General features: G+C 41.0%; 1 protein-coding gene across 1 annotated transcript; it reads right to left on the bottom strand.

Moving 5' to 3' along the window:
• Positions 1-1,396: 1,396 nt before the first annotated feature.
• LOC137839055 (uncharacterized) lies at positions 1,397-3,048 on the bottom strand. The gene is made up of 3 exons (XM_068648183.1): positions 2,847-3,048; positions 2,114-2,205; positions 1,397-1,942 (listed from the first exon to the last, which is right to left on the bottom strand). The coding sequence occupies exons 1-3, from the start codon at positions 3,046-3,048 to the stop codon at positions 1,397-1,399; spliced, it is 840 nt and encodes a 279-aa protein (XP_068504284.1).
• Between the last annotated feature and the right edge of the window lie 15,253 nt (positions 3,049-18,301).

Raw genomic sequence — 18,301 nt, forward strand, 5'->3', positions numbered from 1 at the left:
TGGCCTTTTCAAAGTCCACTTTCAAACACAACTCACTTCTTTGATTTCTCCTTACCTCCTCGATCACCTCATTGGCCACAAGAACATTGTCTAACATTCCTCTTTCCTTCAAGAAGGCTGACTGTTTTTCATCAATAACCAAAGGTAAAACATCCTTCATACGACACGATAAGGCCTTAGTGATGATCTTGTACAGGGCTCCCACTAGAGAGATGGGTCTAAATTGATCGAGCGTATTGGGATCTTTCACTTTTGGGACAAGAGTAATAAATGAGGCATTACACCCCTTCGGTATGCATCCCGATTCCTGAAAACATAGTACAACATCCATTATATCCTTAAGAATATCCCAGTTACTCTTTATGAAGTTAAAATTAAATCCATCCGGACCTGGGCTCTTTGATCCCTCACTGATGAGAATCAAATAAAGGAGGCTTTTATTAATGGAGGAAGAGGACATCCACCCTCACATTTGAAGTTCTTCCTTCTAGTCTTCTCAAAATTAAAAGAAGACATAAAATAAAGATGAGGCCCAAGCCCAAAGCCCAAGCCCAAGCCCAAGAAGGCCAAAGCCCAAAGAGCCCAAGTCCATCCCATGAGGGGCAAGGCCAAGCTTTGAAATACTCTTGTATAGTTTTAGGAGGTGTGGTTATTAAATAAAGGAGTGTGAAAATGTAAAATAAAGTCACATTACCCATGTGACTTAGGAGAGTGGTGTAGGTGTAGTTTTTGGGAGGTGTCATAGTAGAAAAAGGTCACACCTCCCATGTGACTTGTTTTTGGTGGGAATTTCAAATGAGTTTATTTGAAATTTCCCACCTATTTTTCAGCACCTTAGGCTATAAATAGAGGTGCTTCCTTTGTAAAATTCAGATTGGAATTAATCTAAGAAAACTCTACTCAAATTTTGAGTGATCTTTGGAGAGCTTTGAGCCTTCTTCTCTAGTCTTATCTTGATGGATCAATGGAGTCCTCAAGTGGCGGCATCACTCTCATCTAGGAGCATTCCACACTTCTAGTGGCGAGATCATCCATCCTCCTTCCATCTTCATGAGCATTTCTTCTCTCCTTCCTTTCTCCTCTTTCATTTGTTTTTTAGTTAGCTTGTGTTCTTGAGTTTGGTTTGGTGTTCTTGCTGTTTTTATGAGTATTTTGGTTCAGCAGTTTTATAATTCTGTCCCTTCATCTTGTTCCTTTGCTTTTCTTACTCTTTTGTTCGGTTCAATTTGACTAAAATTGGTTCATCCAAATGAGTTTGGGATTTGGTACTAGTTTTTGGTGAGTTCTTGTCTTAGAACAATGATCCAACTCTAAGAAAAGTGCCTCTATAATGTCCAACTCAAGGTGATTCCTAAGAAGGTCAAGAACCTTTCTCTATATGGCTAGTGGAATCACATCAGTCACACTGGCAAACTGCTTGTTTTACTTCATCCTTAGTAAAATCAGCAATCAGTTTTAAGCTAACCTCCCTAGGCAAGGACTTAAAGTCCACGACTCCAAGACTAACACTCAAATCGGGTGTGGCCTTGAATCTTTGTTCGAACACTCTTTTTACTTCCCTTCTTACAACCTCTAGCTCCTCACACCATTGGTTATCTTCTTCCAACACTTTGACTTCATTTCTAAGTCCTCTCCATCTGATAACAGAATGATAAAATTTGGAATTTGAATCCCCATGTTTAAGCCAATTTGATCTAGCTTTTTGTTTGAAAAGAGATTCCAAATTTTTATCCAACATTCTCAGTTGACTCAACAACTCCAATCTTCTCAGTTTATCACTTTCTTCTAGATCATTGTTAGCATCCTTGATATCTAGGTGTTCAATTTCCTTCACAATCCTCTTCTTATTCTCTTCCATGCTCCCAAACACATTCCTATTCCGCTCTTTGAGGTCATTCTTCAGAAGTTTCAATTTATCTTTGAACTTAGAAATACTATTACCCTGCACAACATATGAATACCATTTATCCTTCACCAATTCTTTGAAGCCAGGTTTCGTTAGCCAAACATCTATAGATTTGAAGGTCTTCGGACCCCAGTCTTTATCCTAAGACTTCACCACTAACGCACAATGATCTGATATCACCCTCGGTTGAATGTATTGTTTACACACAGGCCACATATGAAGCCACTCTTCAGAAACAAGAACTCTATCTAGCCTACTTTTAGCTGAACCATCTGCTTTGTACCACGTAAACTTCTTACCTACAATAGGTAAATCCAACAACAAATTCTTATCAATAAAGTCATTAAAGCCACAAATCTCATTCCTTTGGCTAGCATAACCTCAAATCCCTTTCCTTTCTTCAACACCCTTAACAGCATTGAAATCACCACACCACGCCATATTCTGGCATGTACTTTTGAGGGCTGTCAATTCTTTCCACATTTCTATTTTGTCACTTAAATTAAATGTTGCATAACGTTAATCACAAGACACTGACAATTTAACTTAATATGCTGGCCAAATATAGTTATGAATCCACTACCAATAACATGATTATCGTAGCGGAACGTTTCTTTGTGCCACATAGATAGAGTACTCCCTGCCCCATTTACACCTTCGTTATGTACCCACCCAACATTACAATCCCCCCAAATTGAGAAACATTTGTTATCTGAAAACTCCGCAATTTTAGTCTCCTGTATGCACACAAATTCCGCTCCCTCAGCAATAATATGCTTTAAATATTTTATCTTCGTACCCTCCCCCCTCATACCTCTGATATTCAAATTAACAATAATCATGGCACACCGATATTGATACCCTCTTTAGACATCTTCATGCAGTCCGGTTCACTAATGATCCCTTACCTCCCTTGAGCAAGTCGTCCCCAATTTTTTACCCAGGTCCCAAATTCTGACAGACTCGGCTTCCACTTCTTCTTTCCTAATTTGATTATTGCAGTCTATAATACCATTATCAAACATAGCTAAGAAGTTTGAATTTAACCTAGTTGAAGACTTGTTGTCGTAATAAATGGACCTCGATCCTCCCTTGGACCGCCACCGTTGTTGCACCGTGCAATCATCTTGCTCCCACTTCATTCGTAGCTAGCGGACCCTGTATGGTGTTTTGTAGGCTTCCTCTATTACTCCTCCTTCCTTCCCTCTCAAAAACGTGTTCCTTACCTACTCAGAGCATTCCCTGTCATCTTCTCCCACGCAAAATTGAGGGTGATTGGTAAGATTGGTTTGGAAACCCGTTGTGACAGACGATGGGTTTGGGTTTGCGTCGATGTTGGTAGTGGTGCCTACGGTTTTTCCCGCCCTCTCTCTTTCGAGTTCTGATGATTGCCCGTCACCATCCACCGCATCCTTCCCACTCAAAAATGCGTTCCTCACCTGCTCAGAGCATTCCCCGTCATCTTCTCCAACACAAAAAAGAGGGTGATTGGGAAGATTGGTTTGGAAACCCTCTATGACCGGCGATGGGTTTGCGTCGCCGTCGGTGGTGGCGCCTACGGTTTTTTCCGCCCTCTCTCCTTCGAGTTCCGATGAATGCTCGTCACCATCCACCGCGTCCTTCCCACTCAAAAACGCGTTCCTCACCTGCTCGGAGCATTCCCCATCATCTTCTCCAACGCAAAAAAGAGTGTGATTGGAAAGATTGGTTTGGAAACCTCTATGACTAGCGATGGGTTTGCGTCGTCATCGGTGGTGGCGCCTACGGTTTTTTCTGCCCTCTCTCCTTCCAGTTTCGATGAATGCCCGTCACCATCCACCACGCAATCCTCACTTACATTGTAACTTAATCCTGCAACGGGTCCTCCTCTGATTGCTGATTGGGCCTGATATTCTTTTCGAAAAAAATGGGCTTCACTTGGTTTGGACCTAGCACAAATTGCACTGGATGTTTCAACCACTTCAACTAGGTTAACAAGGGAGTTTTGTAATAACGCGCACGCAACGTTGACCTGCTTGGTGACAAACAAAGCTGCATTCTCCCCAAAATACACCTGCTCACTCAATCCTATTCTGGAAAAAGGGACTTCCTTTTCTGCTGACACTCAATAAAGCCCTCAAAACATTCCCCTTCTTGCATCCTTTTTGTCTGTAGTGTTGACCCGGTCTGAACATCCCCTTTGGGCACCGCATCCCACCGTAAAACCTCACTTGTGTTCCCTCCCTCTTCATCACCAAAATTCACCAAAAGAATTGTTTCTTCCACGAAGGACTCCGTCAACGAAATACTATCAGAGGAAGCATACTGATACCTGATACACTTGCATTCTCCTCCCCCTGACTTACCATCTCCTCTATGATGCTAATATTATATATTTGTCCATTAATTTGGAACCTCTTAGATAATTCTACCTTGCAGGATTTTACTTGGCGCACCTGCAGACGGGCATACTCCAAGTTATCCCAGGCAGACGTAGCTTCGTCGATATCAACCAGAGATGCCACTTCCCCAACAACCTGCGAAAAACAATCTTTACTCCACAACGATAAGGGTAGCCCATAACATCTCACCCATATAATTTTATGATCAGCTACATATGATTCGAACCATGGTTTTAAATCCTCAAATAAACAAACGAACCATTCGTTATTTAGCTTGATGATGTTTTCCATTCGTTCTCCTTCCTTGGGAGTTAAGAGAACCAAGTTATCACCCATATATCTCACCTTAAACATGCTCATCCACCATTTCACACATTCTTCACATAACAAATCATATGTTAACCCAGGTGACATTTGGCCAACCACACTTTTGGGCATCCAAGGTAACACATTGGACCTGGTCGTGATGATGGGACCTCTCCACTGGTCTTGTGTAGGCCTTTTTAATGCCTCTGCATAAGACTGTTTCCCCTTCCCATCCCTTTGAGTTTCGTTCCCTCTTTTTTCCATTCATACCTCCTTACCCTTCCGCATACCTTCTTTGTGAGCTTCATTATTTCTGATTGTTCTAACCACATTGGCCACACCACCTTTTTGTTCATACACAAGTGTGATCAAGTGCTTTGAAGAATCCAAATCCAAGGTGTTTGATGAAAGGTTGGTGTTGCTGTTGTGTTTGGGTGGGATCTAGGTAGAATGAAGTGTGATTCACTTCTTTGTTGAATCTAAAATTGATGTGAATTAAAACCTTTTTGAAAGTAAGTATTTTTCCAACTAAGTGAAAAACAACCTGTTATTTTGTCGAATCAACCGGTTGTTTTACTCTTAGGATTTTTTGAAAAAGGTTTAAAGGTGTTTGGTTTGGTTGACTTAACTGTCAAGCCAAAACAATCAATTGTTTCGTGATTACTACCGATTGTTTCTTTGAAAGTCCTAACAGAATTCAGTTTTGAATGGTGAATCTGTTTTAAATGTTTTCTAACTGAATACGCTCCTTCATTAATTGCTTTGACCAATCTTAGGAAAATATAAATGGTTTGTTTATGTTTTCAAATAAGTAAGAAACAACTTTGAGAAATTCAGTTTGACAGATTTGATTCTAAGATTTCAAGATTCACATCAAGCTTTGGATTTTCAAGAGAGAGTGGAATAGGATTGTAATTGTATTCAATTCAGATTGTACTGTGATAAGGTGTAATCCTTTCTAAACCTATTGTATTTCTTGTGTTGTGTTGTTAAGGAGTATTGTGTGTTCTTGAGGTGTTTAAGATCAATACTCTTGGTGTGGTTTGCTAAAGGCAGTGTGTTTCTTGAAGGGTTCAAGGTCACTACTTTGGTGGTTTGTGTTTTGCAATCTGGTTTGATTGCTTAGTGGATTACCTAGTGGTATTCTGGGTACTGGATGTAGCTCTTGGTTTAAGACTGAACAAGTATAAGTTGTTTGTGTGATTCTCTCTTACCCTGAACTCTTTTTAATTATGTTTTAAGCTTAGCTAATATAAACAACCAATTGTTTCGAAGAAACAACCGATTGTTTTTCTATGTATTGTTGCATAACTGCTTGAGTTCTTGGCTAACTTGATTCTTGTTCTGGATTTATACAAAGAATTTCATTAAACCTAAAAAAAATTTCAAAAATTCCTTTTAAACAATTCACCCCTCTCCTTCTTGTTTAAGGCCATATATTCTAACGTATAGGTGCGATCCAACTCCTTCTCCAAACGAACCACATTTTCTACATCAAAAAATCTCACAAACCCAAATCTTCTTCCCCACCTATTAACACGACGTGATATAAACACCTCTTTCACCCTAGCTCGATCACCTCTGAAACAACTTAAGCATATCATATTCACCATGGTTATCTGGAAAATTGGAAAAAAAGAATGTAGTATGGTTGTTTGATGATGATGACTGCTTACGAACCTCTGGTTTCCTCCATCGTTCCTCCCTAACCATCCCCATTTCTAACATGAACCAAATAAACTTAGGAACATTAGACAATAATAATTGGCATTACTAGCAATAATAATAGAAGTAATTATTTTAATATATTAGTTTGTGAATCTCGTGAATCGCTTAACTAGTCATAATAATTTCATGAGTTTAGTATAAATCTAATTAAGGAAAAATAGTGGAAGCATCCAAGCACGAGCAGAATACTTATTGAAAGAATTTTAATTTTTTATTTTATTTTCTTAAGAGAAATTCGAGAAGCACTCTTTTAAGAAATATTTCTTAGTTTGAGAACCTAGAAAAAGAATACTCATATTTTTTTGACTTTGTAAAACGAATATATGTAAAATGTAATTCAATTATCATTCCAAGATTCAGAGTGAGTATAAAGGGATAAACCTCTTATTTAAAGAGAGACTCTACACACAATAATCTAAGGATGTGGAGCTAAGGTGGACTAGTGCAGCTGCAACAAATTTTGACACCTCCTCTTGGTTTTAGTCGCACATGGCCGAATTTAAGTTTCATTTGTGTGTTTATAAGGTTCCAAGTTCTTCTAATTGATGTCTTGGTCGTGTGGGCGTAGAGAGTGGACGTGTGGTCTCTCCTTGCCTTTCTAAATTAGGGTTTTAAGTTTCCAAATGGAGAGGACTACATATTGACATAATATAGAAAACAAAAAATTCAACTACTATCAACATAATATAGAAAACAATACCTTCAATTTGTCTCCTCCACGAGAGAATAATTTCTATGAGCATGAACCTGCCATTTTCCCAACATTAAAAAACACTTCATTTCATAAAAAAAAACAAATAAAACAGAGTATAGAACACGCCATACCAATGCCACCACATTCTCAAATAAACTAATCACGCCAACAAAAATTTTAAATAAACCCTAAACACATCAATAAATAACAACAACAATGCAGACCACCACGACCACAAAATAGAACGGTCACCACCGCAGTAAAAAAGAAATTGATTCAAAACAGAATGCCCACAATCGCGACAAACAACAAACAATCCCTTCAAAATCCTAAACCTAAAATAGCCATATTCGAAATTTTTGCATTACTTACCATAGTTACCTTCGTATCTTCTCTTTTTCGTCGTCTTCCTTCTTTGTCAGTATCGACCACACAAATGGAATTCACAGTGCCAATCACACAAATTCTTATTGCACAGTACAAAACGTGACCTTCTTCGTTGTTCCTCTACTTCTACTTGTTCCTTTACTTGCTCTGCCTTTTCAATTTTCGTTTTTCGCTATCTTGGTAATGAAAATATTTCATCTCTTTAAAAGACATGCATATTTACTCAAACTTCCTTTCATTTCCAATTTTCCCATTTTCATCTACCTTGCTAAAATGACAAAACTGCCCATGCCACGTAAGCACAACTCTCCACATCACTGGTTGTATTTTGGCGTAAGGGGAATCTGGTTGTTGACAAGTTCCATATTTTAGTAATATTTCATATTAAAATATAGGTACTTGTGGATATTTATTGATAAAATAATTATAGTTTAACACGTAAGTTATGAATTTAAACATTTTTACATATTTTGTGATTATAATATGAATAAGAACGATTTATTCCCAAATTTGTGTTAATTTCAGGATTGTATGGGAAAATGAAGATGAAAGGGTTAAAGGAGAATAAACAAGATGAAAAGAGAAAGCTGGAATGCTCAAGAACTCGCCCAAACTCACCTAAGCCAAAAGCACTCAAGAGGAACTCGCCCAAGCGAACCCAATCTCGCCTAGGTGAGATCACTCTAGAGAAGTTGGGTTTTTTCTCGTCCAACTTGCCCAGGCAAGCCCAATCATGCCCAAGCGAGTAGTCACTTAGCCCAAGCCCAACTAGGTTAAATATGAGGCATAAGGCACAACCCTACACATCCTTGGGAGGATAGGAGGTGATAGTAAATCCTAGAAAAGGCAGCCATCAAGGAGGTGTATTGAGCATGTGGTGCAAAGAAACATTCAACTGTGAAAGAAAATTAATTGGTACATGTTATGTTGCACTAATAGGAAAGTATAGAAAATCGTTTGATAACATGCTTCTACCGGCAGTCATTGTCAATGTGTATTCTCCTACAAAATTTAAAATCAAATTTTCTTTGTAGGAGTAAATAAAACAAATTAGAAGGTCACAACTATGTAATTGTTGGTGTGTTATTGAGGACTTTAATGTTGTGAGGAAGCTTAGTGAGAGGAAATGTGTAAATAGAGGGGAGGTGCACTGTAGAGAATAGGAAGTTTAATGAATTCATCTTTAGTATGGAACTCTTAGATGTGCCACTAATTGGAAGAAAATACATGCGGTATAGGCCAAATGGAATAACTAAAAGTAGGATTGGCAGGGAACTTGTATCTTAGAGTGGTTTGATCAATGGCCAGGATGCACACAATATATTCTAAATCGACTTGTATCTGATCATTGCCCTATAGTTTTAAAGAGTTATATTTTTTATTGGGGACCTAGATCGTTTAGATGTTTGAATGTATGATAATCTCATTCTGGAATCAAAGACATGATCAAGGAAAGATGGGAGAAATATATAGGAACCGATAATCAGATTACTATAGTAAAAGAAAAACTTAAGAAACTAAAATGTGATTTTAATAAATTGAATACATAGGTTTTTAACATCACCACCACTAGGAACAAACAATTAATAATTGAGATCATGGACATTGATAGTTGGATAATAATAGTGACCTAAATGAAAGTAGAAGACTCAAAGATTGAGGTTGTTAAGTGAATTTAGATTGGTTTGTGGAAAAGAGAATTCAATACTCAAATAGAAAGCATGATATAAATGGTTAGAACAGGGTGATACAAATTATAAGTATTTTCACTCTAGAATTAGGTGGAGGAATAAAAGAAATGAGATTAAAGGTTTAATGGTGCAAAGGAAATGGTGTGAGGAACCATGGGTGGTTAGAGTCACCGTAAAAGAATATTTCTAGCAAAGAGTGTTACACATATAAATGAGGTTCAACTTGGGAATGTAGTATTTCCATCCCTAACATCGTACGACAATGTTGAATATGCAGAGAAATATAAGAACTAGAAATTAAGGAGGATGTTAACCAATGTGATAGTACAAAAGTCTTGAGCAAGATACATTTAATTTCTATTTCATCAAGAATAACTGGGATATTAAGGATGATGTGATCCATGTTATCAAGTACTTTTTGTTGAACCAAGTGGTGTTAAAGCTGTTAGATATTATGAGATATTATAGATATTGTTAGATATCTCATATTTATGTAATGGGCTTAGCCCATATGTTTCTTTTCCTATATAAACATAACCCTATGTGTTCAATATACACAAGGGATTTACCCTATTCTTTCTTTTCCTTTAATATGGTATCTACAGCATAAGGTTAGGGTTTAGGGTTCAATTTCTATTGGTGAACCCACTATTCACTGGAATTTTCCAGCCACCGCCCATTGTCTCGCCGGAGCTACCACCACCTCGCTGGAGCAGCCGCCGGACCCTCGTCGGAGCCTTCGCTAGAGACGTTGCCGGAGCCTTCATCTTTGTTGTTGCCGCCAATTAACCGGTGACTGGATTTGTCCTTATCTTCTATGGCTTCTTCCGCTTCCGCTGCCGCTATGGCGTCTTCCGCTGCCGCTACCACTGTGGCTTCTTCTGCAGTCATTATGCCGGATTCATCTATTTATACTAATTACGTCAATGTTCATCTTTCCATTGACAAATTGGATGGAACCAATTATGAAACTTGGGCATCAGATATTAAATTATGGCTTAAGAGTCAAGGTTATGTTGATCATCTTACTCATCCTACTGTTGCTGAAAATGAGGTTTTCCGTTGGTTGAAAATTGATGCTCAATTATGGATTGTTATCAAATCGACCATTCACTCATCTTTAAAACAAATTTTTCGTACCTATGAGACATGTTCAGAAGTTTGGGAATAAGCAAAATTATTATACACCAATGATACTCAATGTCTTTATGGTGTGTGTCAAAATCTTCTCACAATTGTTGCTCCCAAACGTCTTGATGGTACAATGGCAGAATATCTAGGTAAACTTCATGCTCTTCTTCATGATTTTAATGAGTTATTACCTCCTGCCTCTACTCCTTCTCAAGAACTAGAACAAAGATCCAAGTTCTTCATGTTATTGGGTTTACATGGCCTTCCTGATGATTATTCTCACGTTCGTGATCAAATTTTGGTATCTCCTATTGTGCCCAATTTTACTTCCACTTGTTCTACCCTTTTGCACGTGCCAGGTAAACACACCATTGATATAACGTCTCATGTTGATGACTATTCTGCTTTAGTCTCTCAGCATAATGATCGTACTCGCCCTCACAAGCCGGGCAAAGGGCGTCACAAGTGTGACCATTGTGGCAAAATTGGCCACAAAATTGACAGATGTTATACCTTACATGGTCGTCCTCCTAGATCTGTTGCGGTTGCTCAAATTGCCCCTGTGCAACCTTCTACCATGGACCATACTTCAATTGATACCCCAAGTCAGCCTGCTATTTTCAATGAATTTCTTAAATGGTATGAGGATCGTCAGAACCCTAGTTCCATGGCTTCTGTTGCCTTCGGTTATCTACTACCGGTTATTTACCTTCGGTTACCATGACCAATGGATATAGGGTACCATCACATGGTGTTGGTACTGTTAATCTTTTTTCTTCTTTATCTATTGATAATGTTTTGTATGTCCCTGGGTCTCCATTTAACTTATTATCCATTAGTCGTCTCACCCGTTCCCTTGATTTTGTTATTTCTTTTACCAAAGATTCTGTTACTTTACAGGACCGGAGTTCGGGACGGATGATTGGCACCGGATGTGAGTCTCGTGGACTTTATCAACTACAAATCTCTGCACATGTTGGCACAATTATGGATTCTTCATCTCTCATTCATGCTCGGTTGGGTCATCCTAGTCTTGCCAAGATGCAGCAGCTTGTTCCAAGTTTGTCTAATGTGTCTACTTTATCGTGTGAGTCGTGTTAGTTAGGGAAGCACATTCGTAGTTCTTTTCTCGGTAGTGTCTCACAACGTGCTTCATCTCCTTTTGCCTTAGTTCACTCTGACATTTGGGGACCAAGTCGTATTAAGTCTAATTTAGGATTTCAGTATTTTGTTACTTTTATTGATGATTATTCAAGATGTACTTGGGTATTTTCAATGAAAAACCGTTCTGATTTGTTTTCTATATTTCAAATATTTTACAATGAAATTAAAAATCAATTTGGAATTTCCATCTGAATTTTGCGCAGTGATAATGGACGTGAGTATCTTTCTCGTTCTTTTAAAAATTTTATGGCTTCTCATGGTATTATTCATCAAACTTCATGTGCTTATACACCTCAACAAAATGGGGTAGCTGAGCGCAAGAATAGACATCTTGTTGAAACAACTCGTACTATTTTAATCCATGGTGATGTTCCTCAGCGTTTTTGGGGTGATGTTAGTGCATGTTATCTCATTAATCGCATGCCATCTTCAGTTTTAGATAACAAAATTCCTCATTCTATTTTATTTCCACATGACCCTCTCCACTCTTTACCTCCCAAAGTTTTTGGGTCCACATGTTTTGTTCATAATTTTAGTCATGCTCTTGATAAATTATCTCGTAAGTCACACAAATGTGTCTTTTTTGGGTTCACTAGATCACAAAAAGGATATAAATGTTTCTCACCGTCCTTAAACCGTTATTTTATTTCAGCAGATGTCAGCTTCAGTGAATCTTCCCTTTACTTTAAGTCTTGTCCTTCTCCTTCAATTTCTTCATCTAATCAAGTTAATATTCCTCTTGTTGTGCCTAGTGCACCTAACGATTAACCACCGCCACCAACTCTTCAGGTGTATAGTCGTCGTCAAACGTCTCATCGTCCATCAACAGACTCTGTTCCGGTGCCAACACCTCATCCTCCTTCGGCTCCTACAGTTGAACCTCCGACTGTTGAACCTGATCTTCCTATTGCTATTCGTAAAGGTATATGTTCTACTCGTAATCCCTCTCCACATTATACTGCTTGAGTTACCATAGACTATCTCAACCCTTTTATACCTGCCTTTCGTCTATTTCTTATGTATCCATTCCAAAATCTGTAGGTGATGCCTTAGGTCATCCTGGTTGGCGTCAGGCCATGCTTGATGAAATGAATGCGCTTCAGAATAATGGAACTTGGGAACTTGTTCCTTTGCCATCCAAGAAATCTGTTGTTGGTTGCAGGTGGATTTTTGCTATCAAGTTGGTTCTGATGGTACTATTGATCATCTCAAAGCTCGTCTTGTGGCTAAGGGTTATACCCAAATTTTTGGTTTAGACTATGGTGATACTTTTTCTCTAGTAGCAAAGATGGCATTTGTTCGCTTATTCATAGCTATGGCTGCTCTTCAACAAATGCCTCTTTATCAACTGGATGTCAAAAATACTTTTCTTAATGGGGATTTGCAGGAAGAAATTTATATGGAGCAACCTCCCGGGTTTGTTGCTGAGGGGGAGTCTTCTGGATTGGTATGTCGTCTCCGCAAATCCTTATATGGCCTCAAGCAGTCTCCTAGGGCTTGGTTTGGAAAATTTAGCAATGTTGTTCAACAATTTGGTATGACTCGCAGTGAAGGAGATCATTCAGTTTTTTATCGTCACTCGAGTGCTGGGTGTATCTATCTTGTAGTATATGTAGATGACATTGTTCTTACAGGTAGTGATCACCATGGCATCTCACAAGTAAAACAACACCTTTGTCAACACTTTCAGACCAAAGATCTTGGATAACTTAGATATTTCTTGGGGATTGAGGTAGCACAATCCAATACTGGTATTGTTATCTCTCAAAGAAAATACGCATTAGATATTTTGGAGGTAATTGGGTTGATGAATTTGAAATCTGTTGATACTCCCATGGATCCCAATGTCAAGCTTCTACCCAATCAGGGGGAGCCTCTTTCAGATCCTGAGAAGTACAGGAGATTAGTTGGAAAATTGAACTATCTCACTGTTACTCGTCCTGATATTTCCTTTGCAGTCAGTGTGGTCAGTCAATTTCTTAATTCTCCATGTGAAGATCATTGGAACGCAGTCATTCGTATAGTGAAGTACATTAAAGGCTCTCTTGGAAAAGGTTTGTTATATGGTCATAATAACCATACTAAAGTCGTTTGTTATTCAGATGCTGATTGGGCAGGATCTCCATCTGATAGAAGATCAACTTCTGGTTATTGTGCCTCCATTGGTGATAACTTGATCTCTTGGAAGAGCAAGAAACAAAGTGTTGTGGCAAGATCTAGTGCAGAAGCAGAATATAGAGTTATGGCCTCAGCTACTTGTGAGCTTATTTGGCTTAAACAGTTACTTAAAGAATTGCAATTTGGAGAGGTTAATCAAATGACACTTATATGTGATAATCAGGCTGCTCTTCATATTAGCTCAAATCCAGTTTTTCATGAAAGGACAAAACATATTGAGATTGATTGTCATTTCATTCGAGAAAAGATTATATCGAGAGATATCAAGACTAAATTTGTTAATTCAAATAATCAATTAGCAGATATTTTTACTAAACCCTAACGAGGGCCTATAATTGACTACATTTGTAACAAGCTGGGTACATATGATCTATATGCACCAGCTTGAGGGGGAGTGTTAGATATTATTAGATATTATTAGATATAATTAGATATTATTTGATATTATAGATATTGTTAGATATTTCATATTTATGTAATGGGCTTAGCCCATATGTTTCTTTTCCTATATAAACATAACCCTATGTGTTCAATATACACAAGGGATTTACCCTATTCTTTCTTTTCCTTTAATACAAGCTTTGAAGAATCCAAATTCTTTGAAGGATGTTGATGCCTTCGTTGTGCTTGTTGTTGTTGTGCTGGTTTAGTCTAGTTCTGGGGTAGTTTGAGTGTTGTAATCTACCCCTTGATCGAATCTAAAACATAGGCATTCTCAATCTTTGTGAAAGTAAAATGTTTTCAAACTAAGTTAAAACAAACGATTGTTTTGTCGAAACAACCGATTGTTTATACTTAGATGTTTTGAGAAAAGATTGAAAACTGTACCGTCCCGTCCCCGGGCGTTGACCAAAGTCAAAGGTCATCATATGGTGGGGGCCACTCAGGGGACCCAAGGAAGAAAGTCAACGAATTGACCGCTTGAGGCGTCGCCAAGACGAAGCATCGCCTAGTATAGGCGTCGCCTAGGCGAGGCGTCGCCAAGGCGAGGCGTCGCTAAGGTTAAAGCATCGACTGTACCGCCTCTCGATACCCACGGGTAGGAAAGACCGAGGAGGGGGCGACACCACGAGAGGTCTTAGTACCTCAGAACAGTGATGAAGAGAAAGATGGCTTCAAGGCCATATATCCAGTACCAGTGGGGAGTAACCTGACTTGTGTAGTATCCACACCACCTCTTGGAGATCCCTAGGACAGATACGACCCATGAGAGGGCCACGCCCGGGGGCGAACCATGTGCGTGAAACAAGAGGAAGGTAGATACACTCCCAGGGCGAATGACTAGAGGCTGGGGCGCATAAGTTGGCACCAAGAAAGTCATCCCCCACGCCAGATGCACTTTGAGGAAAGAGGATTCACACAATGGAATAACCCTAAGTTGGGTTACGGCGCTGTGAGGCACTCTGTGTAGAGCAGCGATCAAGTCAGAAGAACACGTGGCAATAAGCACTGAAAACATCAAGGCTTTCCTAAAAGTTCGCTAAGGTACGCGTTAATTCAGTTAAGTTTCGAACGTTTCAAGGGATATATTTATACGCTTTCAATGCGCTTTAACGCGCTTTAAATGCGAGAGGTGTATAAAAAAGGGCCTTGAGACGTTTGAAGAGGGATAGAGGTTTTGACCTAATTCTCACAGTTTACACCGAGTCACAAACCCTAGTTGTTTCGCAGTGCACCCACTGTACGCACAGACAATTAGGGCAACACAGTATTAGCCACTCAGTTCTTGGACCACCTTCAGGACACACAGTCACGGTGTTCTGATACGGAGGTACGTCACCTTTGATGTTTCTCGCTAGATGACTTGATCGTCGGAGTGCAAATGGCCGCGAGGGCGCCCCTTTGTTCACTTCTTTTCAAGTACTCACGGACGGAGCAGAACGAAGGTGCCCTAGCTCGCGAGGACGAGCCACGCATAAAGACGACCTTGGTCAACCGATGGGAACATTTGACGCCCACCGTGGGGCTGATATAAAACGTCAGCCCCACCACACAGTTTTCCAGTTCCAGCTGCAATTTCCAACCCAATTCCAGTTCTCACATCGCACGATAGTCAAGAAGGCTTTCGGAAACCACGAAAAATGAGACTCGTACGCGCTAGGAGTGAAGAGATGACCATGCAACAACTAATGGGCATGATGCAAGGGTTGCAAGAAGCAATGGCAGCATCAAAAGCGGAGCAAGAGGGCATGCAGGCGGATCTCAGGCGAGAAATGATGAGCTCCACCGCACCAACGAGGAACAACGTCGCGGATGGCGCGACGTAGACGAGCCTGAGACTGCCACCCCACCAAGAGAATTCTCAACGCCATTTTCACAGGCGATCCTAGAGACAGCGATCCCCAACACTTTCACGGGGCCCAAAGTAACCTTCACAAGGATTGAGGACCCTGAGGCACACCTCACTGCGTTCCACAGCCTCCCAGAGGGTCACATCATGGATTGGTAAGGTGCAAACTCTTCATGAGCACTTTGATTGGGATGGCCATGGATTGGTTCATCAGCCTCCCAGAGGGTCACATCACGTCTTTCACGCAGCTTTCGCGGCTATTCAGAGAGCAATTTTTAGCCAACAGGGCCCCACCTCCAGTTTCATACGACCTGTTTGACGTGAAGTTGTATCAAGGTGAGACCCTGAAAGAGTACATAAGCCTTTTCGGGGCGCAAGTGGTGAAGGTGGATACCACAGACGAGCCTATGATCGTGTACACATTCAGAAAAGGAGTGTGTTCTGTGCCTTTCAGCAAATCACTCAATCGCAGCCGCCCCCAAGACTTTTGCTGAAATAAGACGTCGGGCGGTAGAACACATTGCGTCTGAGGGTGAGGTATACGAGAAATGCACGACTGTTGCACCCACACGCCCGAAAGCACATATACGCGCACAACCCTCCAGGGTCCACGAGGCCACAACAGGGAGTGACGAGCAGAGGGAAAGAGAGGATCCAGCCCCTACGAGGCAAGGAGGATCCAGCCCAGGGGACGAGCAGAGGGAAAGAGAGAAGGAAATAGGCCCCTGAGGCACAACTTCTTGGTGGAGCTTAAAGACCTCATTGTTGTGCCCAACATAGCTGACAGGTTGAGGCCACCGGTGAAGACTGACAAGGTACTAGGGCCCTACAAGGAGTCATGGTGCGAGTTTCACGAAGCGTTTGGGCACCATATTAACAACTGCTTAGCACTGGGTTATCAGTTGGACAAGCTTGTGAAGACTGGTTTCCTAAAAGATTATCTCGCTGGGTCCATTACAACCACAACCATGGCGACACCAGAAGAAGGTCAAGCACACGAAATACCGACTCACGGAGAAGTACACACCATTTCTGGAGGTTTTTCCGGAGGAGGACCCACTGCCTCTCAACGTAAGAAATATGTGAGGTCAGTAAGTTCAGTTGTTGAGGAGTTTCCGGATGACCCGTGGGAGTCAGACCTCGTCTTCTCAAGAGCTGACCTACGGGATGTCGTCCCACACGATAATGACCCCGTGGTCATTTCAATAGTCACAGCGGGAAGGAAAGTACACAGGGTTCTCGTCTACCAGGGCAGTTCTACAGACGTCATGTTTTGGTCGACCTTCAACAAGCTACAGTTATCCCCTGACCTGTTGAGACCCTATACTGGATGCTTGTATGGGTTCGCAAATAACCTAGTGGAAGTACGTGGCTACCTAGAGCTGAGAACGACGTTCACTGATGGAGCGGCGTCGCACACCGAGAGCATTCAGTATTTGGTGGTTAACGCCAACTCAGCCTATAACATCTTATTAGGCAGACCCGCCCTAAACAGATTAAGGGTAGTGTCCTCCACACGCCACTTGAAAATGAAGTTACCAGACCTTAGTGGCAAGGTGATAGTTATCAAGTCAGATCAGGAAGAGGACCGAAAGTGCTATGAAAATAGCCTGAAGACAAAGAGAGGCGTGGTCATGGTGATTGAACGACCACCTGTTTCAGATTCGCGAATGGAATTAGAATCATTGGAAGAGGCGATGCCCGCGGGGTCCACGCCTGTCGAGGCCATACCTGCGGGAGTGACGCCTATAGAAGATGCACGCGCCAAAGGAAGATACGGTGACGCCTCGCCCATGGTAGAAGAGTCAGAGGAGGCGATGCCCACAAGGGCGACGCCTATAAAGGATGTGTCCACGGAAGAAAATGGCGGTACTACCTCTCTGATGGAAGGAGTTTTCCCCGAGGCCTCGCCCATGGAAGGAGCGTCGGAAGAGGCGATGCCCGATGCATCCGATAGGGCGACGTCTATAGAAGAGGACCACATGAATGAGCCTCGCGCAGAGAACGTGCAGAATGAGCAACCCCAACCAATATACAACGTAGTAGAAAGGCCGATAGGGGGTAAAGTGTTCAAGTTAGGACGCTTCTTGAGCCAGGAAGAACAAGAAGAGGTAGTTGCAGTGATCTCGCGCCATCTAGATGCCTTTGCATGGACTGTGGCGGACATGTCAGGCATCGACCCAGACTTTTTGTGCCACCATCTTATCATGGACGCCAAGGTTTGCCCTGTGCGACAGAGAATGAGGAAGTTCAACGAAGAACGATGCCTCGTCTTGAAGGAAGAGACGCAGAAGCTGCTAAGTGCCGGGCAATCAGGGAGAGACAATACCCTGAGTGGTTGGCCAACGTAGTTCTAGTGAAAAAGGCAAATGAGAAGTGGAGGATGTGCGTCGATTTCACAGATTTGAACAAAGCATGCCCAAAGGACTCGTATCCGCTGCCCAA

This window comes from Phaseolus vulgaris, chromosome 3 (assembly GCF_000499845.2).
Source record: "Phaseolus vulgaris cultivar G19833 chromosome 3, P. vulgaris v2.0, whole genome shotgun sequence".
Taxonomy (NCBI): Eukaryota; Viridiplantae; Streptophyta; class Magnoliopsida; order Fabales; family Fabaceae; genus Phaseolus; species Phaseolus vulgaris.